Source organism: Podarcis cretensis, assembly GCF_951804945.1.
Source record: "Podarcis cretensis genome assembly, chromosome: 6".
Lineage (NCBI taxonomy): Eukaryota > Metazoa > Chordata > Lepidosauria > Squamata > Lacertidae > Podarcis > Podarcis cretensis.
Window position 1 is genome coordinate 37,583,385 of NC_137175.1, and position 21,253 is coordinate 37,604,637.

General features: G+C 43.0%; 1 protein-coding gene across 2 annotated transcripts in view; it reads right to left on the reverse strand.

Annotated features, from left to right (window-relative positions):
- Positions 1-12,554: 12,554 nt before the first annotated feature.
- Positions 12,555-21,253, reverse strand: part of CTTNBP2NL (CTTNBP2 N-terminal like) — a 30,684-nt gene continuing 21,985 nt past the window's right edge. For both annotated transcript variants that reach the window (XM_079979300.1, XM_079979299.1), the window contains exons 3-5: positions 19,652-19,882; positions 18,160-18,267; positions 12,555-17,315 (exon numbers count right to left, since the gene is read on the reverse strand). In XM_079979300.1, the coding sequence (XP_079835426.1) occupies positions 15,870-17,315; positions 18,160-18,267; positions 19,652-19,882 (1,785 nt within the window). In that variant the 3' untranslated portion in view covers positions 12,555-15,869. The remainder of the gene's footprint in view (positions 17,316-18,159; positions 18,268-19,651; positions 19,883-21,253) is intronic.

Genomic DNA, 21,253 nt, shown 5'->3' on the forward strand with positions numbered 1-21,253 from the left:
GCCCATGGGACTGGCAGGACAAAGCACAGGAAGGCCAATATGAAGTGGAGCCGGGAGCCAATGAGATGCAGGGCAAATTAATTCTAGTTTAGTCCTCCTCTTCCTCCTCCCCTCCTTCATTCTACAAGGGCAGCACTGAGACTAAGGAGGAGAAAGCTGACAACCAGTGCCAGTCCCTGCCCTGGGTTGTAAGTAAGAAGCCAGGCAGTGGTTGGTGAGGCACTTCTAACTTTGCCCTAATGGACTAGCCTCCACTGTTCCAGATGTTGCTAGGCTCCATTTCTCATCAACCCTAACCAGTATGGCCCAGGGTCAGAGATCATGGCAGCTGGAGTCTAAGAATATCTGGACTTCCCTTCCCTGATTTACAGGCATAGAATGAATGCCTTCAAGAGACTTCATGGTATGCATTGCAGGATTAATCAACCTTTTTGTGGGCGTTTGGGCCACGAAATGGTATTGTGGATAAGCAAATATTCCAGAAACATCTAAAGCATGGGTAGGAAAACTAAGGCCCGGGGGCCAGATCCAGCCCAATCGCCTTCTAAATCCGGCCTGTGGATGGTCCGAGAATCAGCGTGTGTCCTTTTCTTTAAAATGCATCTCTGGGTTATTTGTGGGGCATAGCAATTCGTTCATCCCCCCCAAAAAAATAGTCTGGCCCCCCACAAGGTCTGAGGGACGGTGGACTGGCACCCTGCTGAAAAAGTTTGCTTACCCCTGATCTAAAGAGCCACTGATTCCCCACCCCAGCTATACACTAAGATTTCAAGGCATTTACAGCACGATAAGTGAATGAGCCCTACTTCCATGGGGGCTGTTTGAAAGCCCTGCCAAAAGAGGTTTGAAACGTAAACTTCAAAATGTGAGTTTCCCAATAATTTCCAAAAATCGCATTTTCACATTTGGAAATTGCCATGCATTCTGCATATTTGTATCATCACACAACATTAAGCTCCCAACATATTAACATTTTTTGTACAATGTCAGAGTTCAATGCACACAAGCAAAGTCATGGGAACCACATGTCAAGTGGGGTCAGCTGACTTGCACAATGATGGTTGAGCAAGCTTCAGAACCCGTCTGTTTGGGACACACCAGCAGCTGATATTCAAAGGGTGAAAACCCATAGTGCATATGTCCATTTGGTCAATAGATAGGTACAAATGCAGATACAAAGTGCTTGTTTGTGCAGTGGAATATGGGGCAAGGCAGCCACAAGAGAGGAATAGCCATTGAATGGGTCAGTGCATATGGCTGAGTGGCTGTGGCTGTTGTAATGGATAGCTATATGTCTGTGCCTGTTTTCTTTGTGTGGCTGTTCGCCTATCCGTCACCGCTTGTGTCTAGTTGCAGTTGTGGTTCCCATGCATAATGTGGTGAATATCTGTTAATCAATATGTAGCACAGGCTGGAAAGCCATCAGTCAAGGGTGTTGTAACTGCATCCTGTGTTGTATGCAGATCCTGCAAAGGACACAAGTTGGATCAGAGGGACTCCAAGGTTTCTTCCAACTCTATGATCCTGTGGGAGGAACTCAATTCACGCTCCTCCAATCATTCCATCAGCTTGCCTGACAAAACAATCTCCCCTCTTCTCCACCTCCATACTATTCTGTATGGAATTTGTGTAGTTTTTATTCTTGTTTTTATTGTGCATTTCAGGTTTTTATCTTGTATTTTTATGCTGAGAACTGCCCTGATGTCAACAGATGAAGGGCAGTATACAAATTTAATTAATAACAATCATCATCATCATCATCATCAACAACAACAACACTAGCAAGTATTCATTATCAGTATTTCCAAACAGTTTTAAACACCTCACAAAACGTGATGGGCATTCTGGTGAATTTTCCTACTGCAGAGTTGCATTTGAGCTTGCCTTCTGCTTTAACTTTATTGTGAAAAACACTTAGCTTTGACTGTAAAACTATACCTTTAACTGGGAGTATACCCCATTGATCTCAACGTAACTATTATTTATTTATTTATTTGTGACCTAATTCAAATTGACAGATATGGCTTTTCTGAGCACGTGCCTCCATTTCTACAGCAAATGTATGTGTATTTCTGCATTGGCAGCTAACATTTCTTTCATGAGATTGCTTGTATGCTTCTTTCCACAAGGGAAATCTCAGTAATTTCTTTTGGATCTCACAAGTCTTCACCACATCATGTGAATCTTACCCATTTCATGTTCTAAATGTTAGTAATCCTACAATTCAAGATCGTCGATATACTAACTGGCAGCGATTTCCCAGGGTTTCAGACAGAGATATCCAGCTCTACCTGGAGATACCGGGGATTGAACCCGGGACCTCCTGAGTGCAGAGCAGATGTTCTTCCACTGAGCTACAGCCCTTCCCCATGCAACCATAGCTGTGTGTGGGTAGGCATCATCTGTAGCTGCATCTCTGCATCTCCCCCCTCACATAAAACACCTCTTCAGGAGAAGCCCCTTGCGCTGAGCTGTGAATTTTCACCTCTCAGCTCATCAACTCGCCTCCTAGTCCAAACTTGTCAGGCATTTCCCCCCTCAGGCTGGCAGCCTGCTCCTCAGCCCCTAAGTGACAGCCGACATTCCCATCGCTGCAAGCCCTCCACAAACAAACCTCCCGCCGCAGTGACCCTTCGCCGTCAAACACATCTGACCCTGGATCCTAACACACGGCCTACCTTGGTGGCTCTGGGCCCTGCAGCCTTTACAATAACACTGGTGCTGTTCTTTTGTGTCCCAACAGTCGGAACATCCCCAGTCACAGTTAGTAAAAGGCCCATGTTTACCAGGCAGCACTGTGTCTAAGATTGGAGAAGGGTGGGTGGGTTATTAATCGCCGCCTTGGCCAATTATTCAAGCACAAGAGATTAATCACCCGGCAACACACACACTCTCTCACTGCCTGTGAGGCGGACAAGAGGCAGCTGTGGACAGAAAAGCTTTACTGGTCTCCTAGAGCGAAGTACTGAGTTGGGGAGAGGCACGCAGAATGAGTCTCCTCAAAAGACAGTGAGCAAGATGAATTTGAACGCAGCAGAAAGGGGGGCTCCTGTTCACAAATCAAATATGAATGCCCTTTCCCAAGGCAGCAGAACAACCACAAGAATAACCCACTCATTAAAAATCACTATTTAATAAGTTTACTACTACTAAAAGGTAAAAGGTAAAGGTAAAGGACCCCTGGACGGTTAAGTCCAGTCAAAGGCAACTATGGGGTACGGCACTCATCTCACTTCAGGCCAAGGGAGCCAGCGTTTGTCCACAGACAGCTTTCCAGGTCATGTGGTCAGCATGATGGAAACCAGAGTGCACAGAAGCGCTGTTTACCTTCCCACCACAGTGGTACCTATTTATCTAGTTGGACTGGTGTGCTTTCAAACTGCTAGGTTGGCAGTAGCTGGGACAGAGCAACGGGAACTCACCCCGTTGCAGGGATTCGAACCACCGACCTTCCAATCGGCAAGCCCAAGAGGCTCAGTGGTTTAGACCACAGCGCCACCTGCATCCCTTTACTACCACTAAATACTACTAGTACTACTATACTTCTCCAGCCTTTAGGTCCCCTGTTGCATCTCTTCCAATTCAGGACTGTTGCTAATTGCCGATATACTGGAGTGGTTTCAGCTAGGTGACAAGTAGTGTTGTGTCATTTTCCCTTCTAGGACAAGTTATTCCTCTGCATTAGTTTTTTTAATGCATTATTATTCTGATTCTTACGGCCCCCTTCAGCAGCAGGTCCCAGGGTAAGTTATTATTCAAATTATAATTCAAAATTCAGAATTGAAAACAGTTAAAACAGATTACTGTCACAGGTGGGCCCTGAGAGCAGACACCTCAGATGTTGAAGTCCAGGGTAAAGAGGCACCTCTCCATTATTCACCAAAAGCTGTACAGTGAAGAGGCCACACACACCTCTGTGGGGAGGGAAGTTCACAATTTAGGGCATGCCACAGAAAATGCCCGCACCTGGGCCACCCCATCCACCCAGACTCCTGAGGGAAGCAAGAGGGCTATTAAATCTAGAGGTGTCTGTAGGGAAACTGGTGTTCTTCCAGATGTTTTCCAAGGATACAGATTTTGAGCATCTTTAGGAAAAGCAAAAACAAACACAAAAGTCATTTGAATCTCACATCAGAAGAATGCATTTACAATTTGCAGGTGGGTGGGGGAATGGAATCTGCAAACTTCAACTTTGCCAGAAAAACAAAGTTGAGCTCCTGGAATTTCACAAGAAATTCAGGTTTCACAAGATTCATGCTCATCCACAAGCATTTAAAGCATAAGTCAATAGCTGGGACTGAGATAAGTACCGTAAACTTGATCAACAGTTTCCAAATCACCTTAATGTCACTTGAGTCAGTCTCATGAAATGACAGCATGCCAAAGTAGTAAATTGAGACTCTAGAATGATTCCTCCAATGCAATTGAATACAGGAAAGGTGGCTGGGGAGTATGGAGATGATTTTGGCTTCTTTGCACTAACCCATCACATGAAATCTTTTCATAACACCACTTAGCTAAACAAGTCAGCTGTGTTTATGGTGGACGACTTGAGTCTGCCATTGGTGAAATCATATAAACTACATTAGTAATCAAACCTATTTGGTGATGGAAACAGATACTCCATAGCCAATACAACTTAGCTATGATCTAAATTTTAAACAAGGAGATGGAATAAATCTACCAGTGATGGACAGCTTCCTTGCTCATTAATGCTGAGTGGGTCAAAATCTTGTTAAAACATGCCACATTTGGGATCTTTGCCCAATACTTGACCAGAAAATAAATAGAGAGCAAAGCAATGCATGATAACACAAATACTATGTATTATTTAATTGAATTATGCAAGATGAGCCCAGTCCTGATTCATGGAAGATATCCAGAATAATTGTCTTAGCAAACCAGGGGAAAAACAGGAGGACACTGACTCTTGGGCTGGGCTATTGTTTACAGGTTTTTGTTGGGGAGATTATTCTTCTTCTTTGTATCTTTATATTTAGATCTTACTGTGATTTATGTGGAAATTGTTAAATTTTGTTGTGTACTTTTTGATGTGTTTTATATACTGACAACTTTTGTTATGCTTGTAATTATCCACATCTTTTCATGTTGTAAGCCGCCTTGATCATGGTTTCAACTATGGAAAGGCTGCATACAAATAAGCTACCCATTACTATTACTAATCAGTACCTTATGATTATTAATTCAAGCAAAACATTTAAATCAAATTATGTATGTTCAGATCATTAATCAAAGACAGATAAATTTCTGATTGATTGGTTGAGCTTTAAATATTATATATGTCTGTCAAATCCATAAAATACCAATTGTCCTTAAGGCTTTTGATCAAATTCCAAAGAACAAGTAAAAAATTTGGAATAATTATGGGGGGGGGGGGAATATCCAGAAAATCACAGCAATTAGAATAATTAGGTGTCTGCTTAAACACATAGAAAGAACATGAGAGACAGACCCAGGAAGCCATAAGCCAAGTAGTTAGTTTATTTAACAGATGTTTAGCATACAATTTCCCGATGTTTGACAGTAGACTTATTGGCCGATAATTGGATGGCAGCTTTTTGTCATCCTTTTTAAAGACTGGGATAATTATAGATTGCTGCCATGAGTTAGGTATGATACCAGATCTATCTATCATAGCGAATAGTTCCACTAGTATCGGAGCCCACTACTCTGGCTTGACTTTGATCAGTTCAGATGGAATAGCATCAGGGCTTTCCTGCTTTCATCTGGTCAATTAAAGTTATAACTTCGGTGATGGAGACAGGCGGCCACTCATCCACAAAAGTAAAAGTGGTATGGTCTTGACTATCAGGTGGAATACAGTCATTGAAGAAAACTGCCTTAAAATGCTCTACCCATGACAAAGACGGAATCAATGTCAGCGAATCATCCTATGTCTGCGGGGAGTGTGCTACAACGGAAGCCATAAGTGGTCATGTAGCATTTCTAGGAATCCCTAAGCAGGGCCTTTTCTTCCCCCTATTCTACATGGCTCCACTTGCCTCGAATCTATAGGGCTCTAGTGCCCTATAGTTTACCCCACAAGTTGTCAATACGATACCTTGGGTCAGCCCTCCCTGGCACTGAAGTCCCCTCCCACTGCTGAAATTAGGCTTGTGAGAAGGAGTCTATTGTACCCAATAGCTCACAGTGTGTGGTGCCCAAAACTGCTTCTCTAGATTGCAAATGTGCTCATGAACCCCAAAAAGTTAGTGACCCCTCATTTCCTGCAGCCACCTGAGTTTCTGCCAAATTTTCCAAACCGTATTTCACTTAGGCCAAATCAAAGTCATCAACATTGGCTTTGTTTGGGTTGGAGATGAGAGAGATTTTTAACACAATCTTTTAACACAATCTTTTTTCCACCCCCCCCCCGCCAGCCTTCTAGCCTCCATCTTCATCCTCCATCCTTCATCTTCCATGCACCCCTGTGCTGCTAGCACATCAAAGCCCTATGAAGAGCAGCACATCAACTCTTCTTGCATTTGTTCCATCTTTAACACTCACAGCTCATGATAACACTGAGGATGAGAGGTATAAAAGCCAGCTGGACATATTTTATCCTTGGCATGGCCCAATGTGATCCATATAGTGAAATTTCCAGGAAGAAGGGGGGTGGGGAGAGAGAGAGAGACTTGTGTTAAATGCTGCTTCTTTCTTTTCTTCTCTGTGCCAAATATTATTCTAAAACGAAATGGTTTTAAGGCTGTCCATCCCACCCGCATCATGTAATTAGGTTTTTCTCCATTGATTTTCTAAACAAACGCCAACCCTCTGCCCTGCTCAGTGTTTGGGGCTGGGAAAGATCTGGTTACACTTTCTCTTCAGGATGGAATTATTATGCTGACAATAGGAGAACAGTCGCTGCTGATGTTGGAATTTCCCTTTGTAAGGGGGAAAAGGGGCTCTGGAGCAAAGAGATTTGCCCAAAGTGAGTCAAGAAACAACTACAAATTCCAGGAGGGAAATATTCTTTGTTGATCCTAGATACATATGATGAACTGCATTACAATAAGCACAAACCAGCGGGGGTTATTTTTGCATCCTTTGGGACTGTTAGGGAGGAAGGCAGGGAGCCCAGCAGTAGGGGGAACCCGAGTCATGAACAGGCAGAGCCAACTAATTCTAGTTTTGCCCCCATCCTTCTTGCTACAACAGCAGCACTGAGATTGAGGAGGAGAAAACTGACAGGCAGTGCCACTTCCTGAACTGGTTTTTAAGAAAGAAGGCAGGTAGGTTGGTGGGGCATTGTCCTTTTTGCCCAAATATTGCTTTCATTGGCCCTTAGTGAAAAGTTTTTACAAAAAGCTGTTATAGAGCTTCACCCAGGCCCATGATCAGTCTGTGATGGTGGGAGGATGGCTTTAGCTCTTTCCTCACCACCCTGTTTCCTCACAGAAATTGCCCCTTAAGTTGCTCCCGGCTGCTTGCCATTGGTGCTCTGATCGCATTCATTCTGTGTGCAGCCTGGTATCTCTCGCTCCTGTGTGCCTGGTGAAGAAGTATACCACATCCGGCCTTATCTCAGGAGCTAGAGATAGCAGGCTGCGCACAGCAACAATTCCAATAGCCATTCTGCATTTGAGAAAGTGCTGTGTTTACCTGGCTGCCTAGGAATAGAGGTATGAAGTCGCCTCTGGCGGGATGGGCGGTTGCTTGCGAAAGACGAACCAGGCTTTTCAAGAGCAGCTCTGTGACGCCAGAAAGCTTGTGTGCTCATCACACAGAGGCCTAAGGAAAAAGTGCCATAACTCCCATTAGCCTGTTTGCATCTCTGCACCGATTTGGGAGTGAAATAATAACCTCTTTCTGCCAGGTGGAAAGGAGTAAAAAGCATCTGCCTGAACAACGCTGCCCTCTGCTGACCAGCATACGTTCTTAGAGACATTTTCTACCCAGGGTATCTTTATAAACAGGATCTGTTAGAACTTCCTTTGAAACAGGATGCTTCTGTGGACCTCTGATCTGAGGTATTTTGGACACTATATCCTGGCCTTCAGTGATGGAGAAACTCTAGGGCCAGGTATCTGAGGAGATTCTGTTCATGCCTTGGAGATGTGAAAGTCAATGCATGGACAACTGGCCACTACAGTGGCCACACAGATTTTGCCACCTGTTGTGGATTGGGGGAGCTCCTTGCTGCGAGACCCCTTTTTAGACAAGGGTTCCTCACCTCAAAGAATTATGATAGGCTGCCGCACTTGTCTGTTTAGTGCTTGGGATGTTTCTGGGCCCTACTGCCCCACCTATTGTGCCCAGTAGGTTTTTGTCCCCCCCAAAACTCCAGAGGATGCAGAACCTCACCCAAACCTTGTGAAATATCCTTATGAAGTATAACTTAACCATGTGGTCTCAAAGTTTTAGTGAGAAATTCTTCTTTGATTCAAGGGAGCTCATTGTCTAAATATTTTTTTAAGCAGTTTATCTGGGAAATGGGTGGGGTGAGGAAAAAGGAAACACAAGCAAACACACACAGAGAAGCTTGCAAATAAAATGAAATAAATTTAACTTCGTTATATGTTATCTGCTTAAGCTGAGTCTTGGGTTTCAGAGCATGTACCTTGCAGAAGAGAGGTTCTGAAAGTGAACATCTTTGGACATCAGATATTTCCAGAGACTGAGGCTAAAGCCACACGTATTTATAGGCATCTGAGCCCACCATAAGCTGTTTTCTCCAGGGGCAGAATAAGCTCCATTTCTGATGTCAGTTGTTTGAGTGGCCAATGATAAATTGACTTAGAGGAAGATCCACCTTCTTAATGGACTGCTTTTTCAGTATAAGCTGGCCAGTTCCAACCATTTAAGGTATTATTTTAAAAGAATTTGTTGGAAAACAAAAGATAGGGAGTTATAGGCAGTTAAGGCCCACTGAAACAAATGGTTCTAAGTTGTCATGCCCATTCACCTAACACAGGATACAACCCAGGATGTAGGTCTGTTGCAGTCTTTCCAAAAGAGTGCCCTGGTGACGGGCACTCTAGGTGGCATTGTAGAGCTACATCAGAATACAGGACTACACCACACCACCAGAAAGAGCTTTCTACTTGCGTTCATTCGTTCATCCAATTCCTACATTCCCTAGCTACAGAACTAATGCCACAGAATGAACATGTCAACTTAAGTCAATTTCTAAGGTATCAGTTTGAGGTTCATTCGTGTGTGTTTATGTAGGCACAAACACACTTTTTGACACCAGTTCCCCTTTGTCACAAGTATTAGCCATCACTTTAGTTTGTAGTCTCCCAGCTCTAAACTTTGGGAGTTATTAGGATGTTATTGGCGACTGCTCCCAGGCTTTGGTACTCCTTCCGTAGAGAAGCGACACTGGCTCCCTCCTTGCTGGCAGGTGAAGACCTTTCTACTCCAACAGGCTTTTCGGAACTGACAGCTTTTAATGAGAGACCTGGTGCTGTACTGTTTTTATCGAAATCTTGGTATGTTTTAAATAGATTTTATATATGTAAACAGATTTTATGTATGTATGTATGTATGTAGCTTTAATTCTATCAGGGTTTAATTGTATTTTAATGATTGGTTTTTCTATGTTTTTATTTGTAAGCTACCTTGAGTCCCTTCAGGGGGCAAAAGGCAGGGTATAAATAAATATGTAACAATAATAATAATAATAAGTCAATTTACCCCATAGTAAGGCACCAGTAATCTCAAATGCAAACCCCAGAAATGACTAACTTAATTCTCGCTTCCACTAGTTGAAGTGATTGCTCTGTTACTTGCTGCCAAGGAAAAATTCTTCTCTTCTGGAGCATCCTAAAAGCTGTCAACAGCACTCAGGTCCCAAAAGCCCCATTCAAGCCCCTGCAGTAAGCATGTTGTGACTTGACTATGGGACAGCAAGGCGCTCTGAAATTTCTCCTCCCCTCCAAGTGAAGCAAGTGCCAACACTGTTATCAATTATCAACATTTGTTGAAAACCTTTATTTTGTCCCAAGCCTACCCAGATTAGTCAATTTTATTTCTGCAGTTTTTAATTCTTGTCTGTTTCTGTGTTTTAATACTATTTTATGACATACACCATGTTTTATATTCTATTTCTTTACATTACTCGGGTCTTCTTTATATGAAGAATGCTTTATACATTCTGAAATAAAATAAAACAAACAATTCAAATAGTCAACTCTTTTTGGCCACTAGCATTTGGTTAGAGGACTGAGCAGTGATCAGTTGGAATCATATACTGTGGTTGGAAGGGACCCTAAGCAAAATTTGGCCATGCGAGTGAATTGATATGGAAAGGCTGCTCTCTGGTGGATAAGCCAGGAAAATGTTTCCAGAGGAAGTTTTCATCAGAAAGCTCATTATTAGCATCATTGTTCTAGAAATCATAGCAGGTTTCAATTAATAAACTGGCAGGAGGGTCCACTGTGGCAGAATGGGCAATGTCAACAGATTCAGGGAAAGTGCCTTTCAGCAACCAATATTTCCTTTGGCTGAAGTTTCCAACAGGCAGCTCTGCAGAACAAGGAACATTCTGTAAGTCTGGTTTAAAGGTTGTAATTTTCACGAAATCATGAGTCACAAATGCTACAGACTGCCAAATACTAGGCCAGTCAGTTTCCTAATCCCTCTGAGAACTTCCTATGACCTAGAGCCACAAGACCCACAGCCTCCAACATTATTTCACCCTCTGCACTCCCCACAAGTTTCTACTCCCTCCTTGAGTCAATGCTAACTCCTCAGCTGTCTCTCTAGCACCCGCCAGATCTGGGCAGATTGAGCTTCTTTCCTTGACTCCCAAGGATCCTATTCCACTCTCACCTTGTAGACTGTATGCTTAGCACCCCTTTCCATAGGAGCCCACTTCTAGGGACCAAGGTCCCTTCAGCCTCCCCGCTAAAATATTTAAAGTGGCTGCTGCCCCAGTTGATGGGCATTGCCATTCAAACAGTGTGTGCATGCCATGTCTTGTGATTGATTATGCATGCTTAACTGTCCCCCCCCCCAATATTTTATTCAAGTTGTCACCCCTGCACCCTTTCCACTATCCTGCTCTCTCCTTCCTCCAACTCAAGCATAAAGAGGACAGGCTAAGCCTCTTTCATACTCCTGGTACAGGTACACAGGCAAAGTCTTCACCTGTTCAGGGGCTCACAACCTGGGCCTGGATACAGAACATGCCAACAAGGATGAGGAGATGCAGCTGGACCAAAACTCACCACCGCTGGTCATTGACCATGCTAGGTAGGGGCGATAGGGGTTGGGCTCTAACAATGTATTGTTTGTGGGTGCCAGACTTTCTAACTCCTGGACCCAGCAAGTGTTAAAACATAAGGCAGGCTAGTTTCCTGATGTGGTAACCACTTGGGATGATGAACCATTCAGAAGAACAAAGGAAAGGTGATGGGCCATTAAGAGAGCAAAGGAGAGGGGACTCTGGCACAGCAAATGGGTGGGGGCCTTCCTCCATCTCTCAGCTAAAAGGACAAAACCTGAGTTTTAGAGCAGAGTTTGCTGTGATTTGACCTAGAGGGAAAAGCTGCAGGTTGGAAAGGCAGAGAGAGCGCTATGGCTGATTTCTGCTTGAATCCAAGGCTGCGGCTATGGGAAAAGCAAGACCCCTTTGGGGTGTCAGTGCTGTGAACCCTTCTATCATAGGCCCTGGTTGTATATATGTGTAAGTAAATAATATATCCCAAAGACAACCACAGTCTCTGCTGTGCCTCATTGCTAAAACCCATTGCTTCTTTGCTTATTTGGGGAGCTGTAACCTAATTCTTCCAGTAAAGTCAGGCAACTTGCATTTTGGTAAACTTGCATTCCAACCTGAAAATTTTCTAGCTGCTCAGAACGTGCAATGAATATTTTGTGTGTGTTTATTTCAATTCTATGCCTATGCATAATCAACTTCATTGAATGTCCATGGGTTCTAGTGTTATGAGAGAAGGAAAATAACTTTTCTCTAACCTTCTCTAATAGAAGTTGAAAAACTTGAATCCAGTTACTGCTTCCTCGCTATTTCTCTAAACTAAAAAGTCCCAAATGCTGTAATCTTTCTCCCATATGTTGGTAGTTGGGGGGAGGACCTACTGAGGTGGAAATTCTACTGAATTAAGAAAAATACCAGTCACCTGGAGAAATAACATTCAAGAGATAAGTCTAAATCCAAGCATGCCTTTCAATGCCCTCATTTTAAAAGTTGCAAGAATATATTTCTGCCAGAGTCAACAGAGAAGCATGTATTATTCACAACACAAGGTGGCATAAGAGAATTATTTTTGAACACTCCTGGACTGGAAAATTATGGCTCTCAGAGCTGCAGACAAGTTGCTGCACAAATCAAGACTCTGCTCTAACAATGAAGAGAGTAACTGCAGTAGGAAGTAACCTCTGCTAATTTTATCTTCCCAACAACCCTCTGATGTAAGTTTGGACGAGTTACATATTCTCAGCCAGTTATCCAGTGAGTTTCAAGACCAAATACGGATTTGAACACAGGTTCTCCAAGTCTGACACTCTAACCACATCATCCCATGGTCATAGTGCAAGAAGTCTAAGAAAGAGTCAGAAGACTGGAATTTTCCTAGTCATAAATATATTTTTAACTTGTCCCATCATCCAGTAAAAAAGAATTAGTTCAAAGTCTCAGACTCTGACTTCCGGGACAGTGCAGACACTGTTTTCTTCTTAGTGTAAGGAAAGAAGACTTTGGACAAAACTCCCCCTCCCCCTTTCTCTTGAGTAATAGTCTGTGAAGAAAAAAAATCCTGTATGTGAGCTGCAAGAGACAAAACAAAATAAGGCAGCAGCATAGAGATGCTCTGTCGGCAATCGTCTCTTTACTTCTATTCCCGTAGTTTCAAAGCAGGTTGCAGAGTTGCTCTAAGGCTCTTGGGAGTCATAGCTCTAGAAAATGGGCTGGGTTAAATAGATTGTCACAGGTGAGATTAATACCTTCATAGATTTGAGCGCTGGATGGTAGAAAGTGGTGGGTGGAACCTTAACAGGCTTTTGATGTTGTACGGATTGTTTTGCAACATTCCAGACCAGGGAGAGGACTTTGCCTTATGCAAAGTCTGACTCCACCCCCAGAAGTGGAAAAAGAATCAGGTTATATGCAGAAGTGTGATCAAATAGATGGAAATTAGCTGAACAAGTGCCCATATCCTCTGCCAAGTGCTGGCACCTAAGCACTAAAAGTTCTGTACAGAAATTTGTGTCATTGGTTGCAATCTCAGATGTACCAAAGTTGCAGATAATTTTTAAGGTATGCAGCTAATGCACCCTCTTACAAATGCATACGTATTTCCCAAGGGTGCTGGCTTACTGCTGCATGATGCAAGACTGAGGAATCAGAATGTGCAGCGGAAATGAAGAGGTGTGGTTCCCTACCCAAAAGCTGGCTGGAGAGGTGCCATCACATCATAATGTTATGTTGCATGGCAATGGTTGGCATGGATGTTGGTATAGAGTAAAGAGTAAAGAGTAAAGACTAAACTGCCCAGAAGCTTAGGGCAAAAGTGGTGGCAAATACTGGCAGCATTCCTACCAAGTAGTAGGGAGTTTCTTATTTTTGTTTTAAAAGCTTTGTCCCTGGTATTGCCAGCTTCTGGAAGTGTTTGCACATTTTTATATATGTCTTTCAGACATACTACAGCTAACAAAATGCCTAAAAATTGCTAGCAAATGCTTCATGGCTATCCAGTAAAAACATTTCATGATACAAGCAGCCCAACCTACTTTTCAAACATGTTCTAGCACAATATTCACATCATAAAAATATAACCCTTTGTTGATAGTGTGAACGTTTGAGGTGTTTAATGCTGCCAGTTATAAAAATGGTAAAAAGACTGTGCTTCATACATTTGACTTTACAAATATACCAGTGTTAATGATAATACTAGATTATGCAGTTTTGACTTCATTAAAATATATTATCATCATTATTATCCAGGAACTTTTCCAGCGATACAGGATTCTGAGAAGAATAAACATGTTGTTTTTTTCCTGCATACACTCAGGTCTATAGAAAACCTACAATACTAACGCTAGATGTCTTACTGGATTAGCTGGGAACATTTTAATAGTTGTGTTTAGCTTAATCTCTGAAGACAGGCTACTGGCAAAAATATAAATCTCCTCTTGCTTTCTCCCTTCCCTCCATCCACTGTAGACTACAATACTCTGTGCATTTTCCTAATAATATTATTATCTATAAATCTCTATCATATCAAGATACAAGTTAGTCTAATTCCAAGGAAAGATTTTAAGACCTGCTACAATGCCCTTATAGTTCATGATTCACAGAGATACCAATAAGAAACCATTCACCCAGTATGCAGCTGCACAGACCATATTCAGAAACTTGTACTGCACAAATGAACTGTTTGTGTGCTTTCCTAGTTGTCTATAAGACATTCTGGAGTACTGTTAGTGTAGGGGCAGCCAACTGAAATTACGGTACTCTGATCAAAATTTAAGAGGTATATGGTCAAGTGGTATGGCCTTCTAGTCTCAGAAATATCAGTCACTTTGCTAAAATACTTCAATATAGCTTAGAAATAAAGTTTAGAGTAGGAGATAGTGGAGTCTTGAAGCAGCATCAAGACCTCGTGTCCAGTGCAGGAGAAGACAACCTCCTCACCAGGGAGGGACCTTTGCAGAGGTCCAGATGTCAGTGTGACCAGGGCGGCTGGTGGGCAGAGCAAGAACTGCAAGTCACCAGCACCACACAATGTTTCTGGCTCCCTGAGGATCTTGAGAGAAAAAGAAAGAGTTTGTGTTTGTGTAGATGACGGAGAAATTTCCTTTTCACCTTGCAGCACACACAACTTTTGAAAATGCTATACTCTTCAGAGGGAGGGATGAGTTTTGCAAGCATCATTAATTTCCATGGGTTTACTTTGAGAAAAACTTAGCTGGATACAACTCAACGTTATTGCTTTGAATCATCTAGCATGGATCCCTATCTTTCCAGTGCTAAAACATACATAGAACTGACTAACCACTTCTCATTTCAAGTAATGTTAAGATCATTATCACAGAAGATTCTGCTCTCAGAGCTTCTACATACAAAACAGCAAAATATGTGAAAAATATTTTTAAAAAACTAGTGGAACACTTCCAGATTTAATCTCACCTATTTTCTCTCTCTACATATAAAAAGAAATGAGTACTCGACTGGGGGAAAATGGCACCCTGATTGCTTAAAGCCCCCCTCCCCTTTTATTTTATGTTTACATGGTCACATAGGAAAAGCTCAGGATGTACAAAGCTCCCTATTAAGGCCAAATGTGCCTGACAATGCAGCGACATTAACTGACTTGATTCCTAAGAGGGAAACAATTGCCCGGCCTCTGGAACATTTCATTTCTGCTGATAACAGAACTACTGGAAAGGATTAAGGACAGTGGTTATTTCAACATTCATGATTCAGAGAGGAATCTGGGCTTGCTTCAATTGGACAATCACTTCTGGTTTTGCAGAGAAACACATGCATGGCTGCAGTGCAGCTTAAGCTCAGGCACTTCTTAGGAAATGTCTATCTGGAATGGAAGTTTGCATGGAGTGTATTTTGCTGCATAATTTAAAAGCAACTGCTTCATTGTCATAGTCCACTGGTCAGCTCCCAGCACAGGAAATCAACTGCTTCTCTGTTCGTTCGATGAGCCTGCTGCCGTTAAGACACCTCGAAGATCTAGTGTTTAAAGGTTTGTACACAAGTTGTATTATTTTCTATATACTATAAATCAAAAGGGAAAGTACACTAAACGTGCTATACAAATAGATCTTGTTACTAGCCAAATAATAAATAACATAAAGTGGATAAGACAGTGTAGCAGCTGTTTCAGCTCCAGGAATGGCAAACACTTGGAATGCAACACTTTTGGAAGCTAGCTACTGGTTGGCAATAAGATCTCAATTTCTTTCCCATTGGCTACAACAGGATTGCTTGAACAGCTACTTGCCAAGTCCATAGGAGAACCCAGAGAAGATGCCTGAGAGGAGGTTTTAGTTGGTGGAGTGGGACTGGCTGGAGAAGGAGTCAGTCCAGGTTTCTTGGGAGGAATTGGTGGAGGGTTCCCTCTTTCTCCTCTGGGTATGGTCGGTGATTTAATTCCAGGTGACAGTGGACTCAATGGGCCAGAGACCTTGCCTGGGCCACACTCACTTTTGGGGCTCAGGGGAGTGGCCAGGCTTCGGTAGTCTGTGCCAAAGGGGGAGCTGTTGGGAGAAACTGGCTTGATGGGACCCTGCTGGCTGGTGAACCTGGAGAGAACCTGAGTGACTGTATTACGGGCAATCTGCTTTGCGGCAGAATTATCCACCAGGGTGGGTGACAGATCCCTAGATGGAGGACTTTGGAGACCGCTTGGCTGGTGATCTTGATCAGATTGGGATTGGAATTTGTGACGTGCCGCATGGAAGCGCTGGTTGATCCCCACTTGGTACGAAGATTGGTAGCCGGGGCTGCTGACTGATGCTCCAACCAAACGTTTAGTTGTCACTGGGGAGGAACATGGGGAGGGTGTCAGAGATGAAGAAGCTGTGTTGCTTGGAGAAAAGAATATCCCACTGGAAGGGACTGGTGGGGTTGAAGGCGAAAGGGAAACTGTTCTCGCTGGGGAGCTGCTAATTTCTGTGGCCCTCTCAGCTGCTGGTCCAATCGTCTCATCCTTGGGCAGAGCTGGCTCCCTACTTGCTTGTACACGAGCATCACAATGCCCATTTGCCTTGGTATAAGAGTGGGAAGCAGTGGTAGAGATAGGCGATAATATAGGTGCCCGTCGAATAGTACTTCCCTGGCTGAGGCTCTCTGTCCAGGGGCTTTCTGTCTGGCAAGTGACTGACCTACTCGAGCCCTCTGTGGCAGTTGCTGCGGCTACCTTTGAGACCTTTGGTGGCGTGTGCTCTGCTTTGCCTCTCCCAGCTTTATATGAGGCCTCTAATTCTTTTAGAGTTGTCTTCAGATTCTCTACTTCTTCCTTCAGGGCCTTGGTGTGATTCTCTTCCCGATCCAGCTTGGCTCTCAGCTGCTCCCGTTCAGTGTCAAACTCGGACAGCTGCTTCTCCACTCGCGCCTCCATTTGCAAGCCTCTCTTCTTCTGGGCTGCAAGCTGTCCTTCCAAGTGGCTTACTTTGCTTCTTTCCTCAGCTAGCTTCAGCCTCAGCTCCCCAAGCTTCTGTCCTTCCTCTGCGGCTTTGGCTGTGGCTTTCTTGCACTCCAGCACAAGCATGGCAGAAAGCTGCTGCTGGCGGTCATGCTCCTCCTCCAACTGGCCCAATAGCTTCTTCTGCTCTTTCTCAAACTTCTTCGCCTGCGACTTCTCAAATTCCAGCTATAGAAAGGAAGGTAAAGAAGCTCAGAGGGGGGAAGTAAGAAAAAATAGTTTTGTGCACACTCCGTACACACAATGATTCTCAAAGGCAGTCACATCAATTAGTGAGTGGATGGATATAAGGATCACTGTAGATAAAAATTAAGTTTCATGAGCAGTCTGCACTCCCAGCTCAATGTGTGCACAGAAAATGACCAGATTAAGGAGTACACACATTAACCATAAGGTGTAAAGTCAACATAATGTAGATTAGGGGTGGGGACCTTTTATTCCACTCCCCACCCCACCCGCCAACTGATAGCCACATTCCCTCAGGCATAATCATGGCAAGGGTCTCATACCTACAGTGTGCAAGTGTGGAGCAAAAAAAAAAAATTGTGGTTACCCACATGTTCTCTCCCATCCATTCCCCAACCCTTACACACACCAGTTCCATTGTGCATCTACTATTTGCCTTGTGTGGGTGAGGAAACTAGTGGCATGGCAATGGAAGAAAGTCCCAGTGCCAAAGTGCAGGCATGGGGTTCCCACTGCAGTCCCATTTAGAGTCGCCCTGCTACGACTTGCAATTTGCATTGGAAATAAACCTTTTCTTAGAGACATGATTTCCTTTTATGTTCAAATGTTATTACATCTCTTGCTTCTGCAGACTACTTTCACACACTGGATAAAAATCTCACTCTAGTAAGTCTAGTCTCTCCCTGACGGTGGAGAATGAAGCTCTCAAATACACAAATACCAATGCTAGCCATCAGTTTCCCCACCCATACAAGGCATGTTTTCTGTGCTAAGCAGCAATTAATCATTCCTCTCCAAGTGCTGACTAACTAGTGAGGAGGCATACCTGTTGTGCGAGCCGCTCTCGTTCCTTTTCCAGCAAGTATGTGACATCATCTCCTTCAGCAGTATCTTGGGCATGCCGCCGCCTCTCTTCCTCAAGATCTAAGATTACCTTTCAGACCAGAAGAAGAACACCATCAATCACCTTTAAATACAGCAACAATTACAAATGTATCCAGATGTACAGGCCAGGCCCCTTTCTGCCTACAGCAACATTTCAAGCAAAACACACAAAAATACAGACATACAGAATCTTTGACCTTTACCTAGTAGCATAAGGATTCTGAACAACGCTAAAGTGTCACTTCATGGTGGAACAGAGAAGGAACAGGAAAACAAACAAATTCAGATGCTAATTCTTTACAGGTACAGAAAATACTTCATGACCAGGTGGAATTGAGTCTGAGAGAGTGAGAGCAAGTTCTCAGTGGAACCAAGAGGAGCCAAACAGCACTTGGTTCCCAGTTGAACCAGTGGGGTGTTTCATGTCTCATGTCTCTGTCAGCTATAACTAGATCCAACTGCTGCCAATATTGTTCTTCCAGTAACTGGAGAGCACTCAATTTTTCTTTTCCCATTTTTTAGCACAACAGGCATTTCTACATGCTAGTTTATGGGTCTTCCTCAACTAGAAATTAGACCATGGCAAAAGAGATAAAATGTGTAAGCTTCTGCTTCTCCCAAGCCCCCGTGCTTGTTCTGGAGTTTATGAAACTGTGTAACTGGTGTAAATAAAATCAATTTGGACAACTCTTTTTATAGGATTGGGACAGATATATTAACATACAATAGGGCATGGTAGTCTACAACTCAAGACCATTTAGAGAGGAAGGAAAAGATTGATCTGCATCTTTCTAAATTATGAACTTGGGGAAATGACCAAAATGCAGGGCAATAACTGAACAAAAGAGCTTCTAGTTTGTTAATGTTCTAAAAGGAAGTGGTTGCTTCCTTTCAGAATTGTCAGCAGCTGTTTTTCTAGGATATTTGTAATTATTGGAAAAGCACATATCTGCAGATTTAAAGCTGCCTATGATCAAACTGCAACCAGAGATTGATAATTATCATCTTATGGGGGCAGAAACTTTAAGGTCAAAGCGCTAAAATGGGTTAACTGAACATCCAGCACAACAGGGAAAGGAGAAGCTGGATGATAACAAGACTTGGGTCAGTTCTGAAAAGTTTTCTACATTCCAATAGCAGCATCAATTAAAAACAAAAACAAAACAGCAACGTATTTGTGCTTTACAAATTGAAGTGTGCTTGTTGGGAGCTTCATAAAAAGAATGTTAGCACTGCAATGCTATTTTAATCAGCTAAACTACAAGGCTGAGACTGGGAAATGTACAAAACCATGAATGTCACACACTGAAAGTGTCACATCAAGAGGTAGAAAATGTGGTTCAACACGTAGTGTTAAACTGCTCTGCAATACCAAATGCTAAGCAGGAAGAATTTTATTCCTTTGATCAAAGTACAAAGGTCTTGGAACCCACCTTTCTGTGCCTGCTCTCTGCTGCAGCTAGTTGGAACAACATTTTTTCTTGCATATTCTTGCAATGCTTCATCACTACCTTCAGGATGGACAAGGGATTGGTACAAACAGGCTGCTTATCATCACGATTCTCTTCATTCAGTGCTTCAAAATCTCTCTGAAGAGCTGTAAATGGATTATTAATGTAGTATTGTCCATAGCGCTCTTCAATGAAAGTATCTCTGCGCCGGGCCTGAAACATATGATTAAGTTTTTAATGTTATTAGCTACCAGAGGGGGAGAATAGAAATAAAATTCAAGATAAAATCCTGTCACCTCATGGAAACAGGAGTCATGAAATACTGGACAGGCAGGAGTGCAAAAACCAGCACAACTGGCTGGTTGTGAGTGGAATGAGTGACTGTGAAGGACCTGGGAGGGGGAAAAACAGCATGAGAGCTACTTATTACAGCACTGCCTTACTACTTTACAACAACAACTTACAACAACAAGAGAACTTGAGAAATGGGAGGTTCCTTCCATTGGGATTGACAGAATGGGGCTGAAGAGAGGAAGATACCAAGTGAAGGGGGTGAGGAGGCAAGAAAGCAGCCTTGAAAGAAGCAGGGGCCAAGGAAAGGCTGTAGCTCAGTGGTAGAACATCTGCTCTGCATGTGGAAGGTGTCTGGTTCAATCTGTGGTGTCTTCCGATAGGGCTGGGAGAAAACTTCACTTGAAATCCCGGATATCCAATGTGCCCGATTTGGGCAGCTTCCTATGCGCTATGAAGGGTAGTGTTGCAGTAAACAAAGAAAGCATGGGGGTTCTCTTCCTGAGCCACTTCAGAAGAGGAAGGGAAGAAGCTGAGATCAGCACTTGCCTACCCAACAGCCTCTCTTTATGGCAATAAACTACCTGTTAGTGTGGTGATAAATTAATCTAATGGGGTGCATGCTTCTCTTTACAGAACATATTCACTTAAGAGGCATGGGGATTTAATGTTAAGATTAAGTAGTGGGTTGTTTTTAAAGTACTGCTTACTGAGTAATCTTTAGGGTGGCTTCGTACTTCTGACATAGACCACAATGGATAGGGATGCATGGGGGTTAATGCAATATGCTATGTGGCATTGGAATTAATATCTTATTACAAGATATTACAAGAGCAGAAAGTGACTACTATCCTTTCCTCTCACCATGATCTCGACCATCATTAACTACAGCATCCATTTACATCCTCACTTTTCCCTGCAGGAAACCATTTGCAGGAAAAGGAAGCCCAGTTTCAAAATGCAGAGGTCTGTGGTATTTTAATTAGTGCCAAATAAGAAATTCCCAAGATCAACACAAAAGGAACCCTTTGAACTAAAGTACCAAAGTACATGCACAGCCCCATGACCCCTTTGTGTTTGCTTATGGTGGCTGATGAATATATCAAGGTCAGGCAGTTGCTGGTTATACAGCTGCTTCCTTTTCCATTGTTGCCAACGCTGGCCTACAGATTACAAATACACTCACTTGGATCTATTACAAAAAAAAGTACAACATAGTAAAGCAGATTGGATAATTTGTCAGGATTCTGGGATTTGTTTCAGAAAAGTATTAAGTTTCCTTTGTGAATAGGG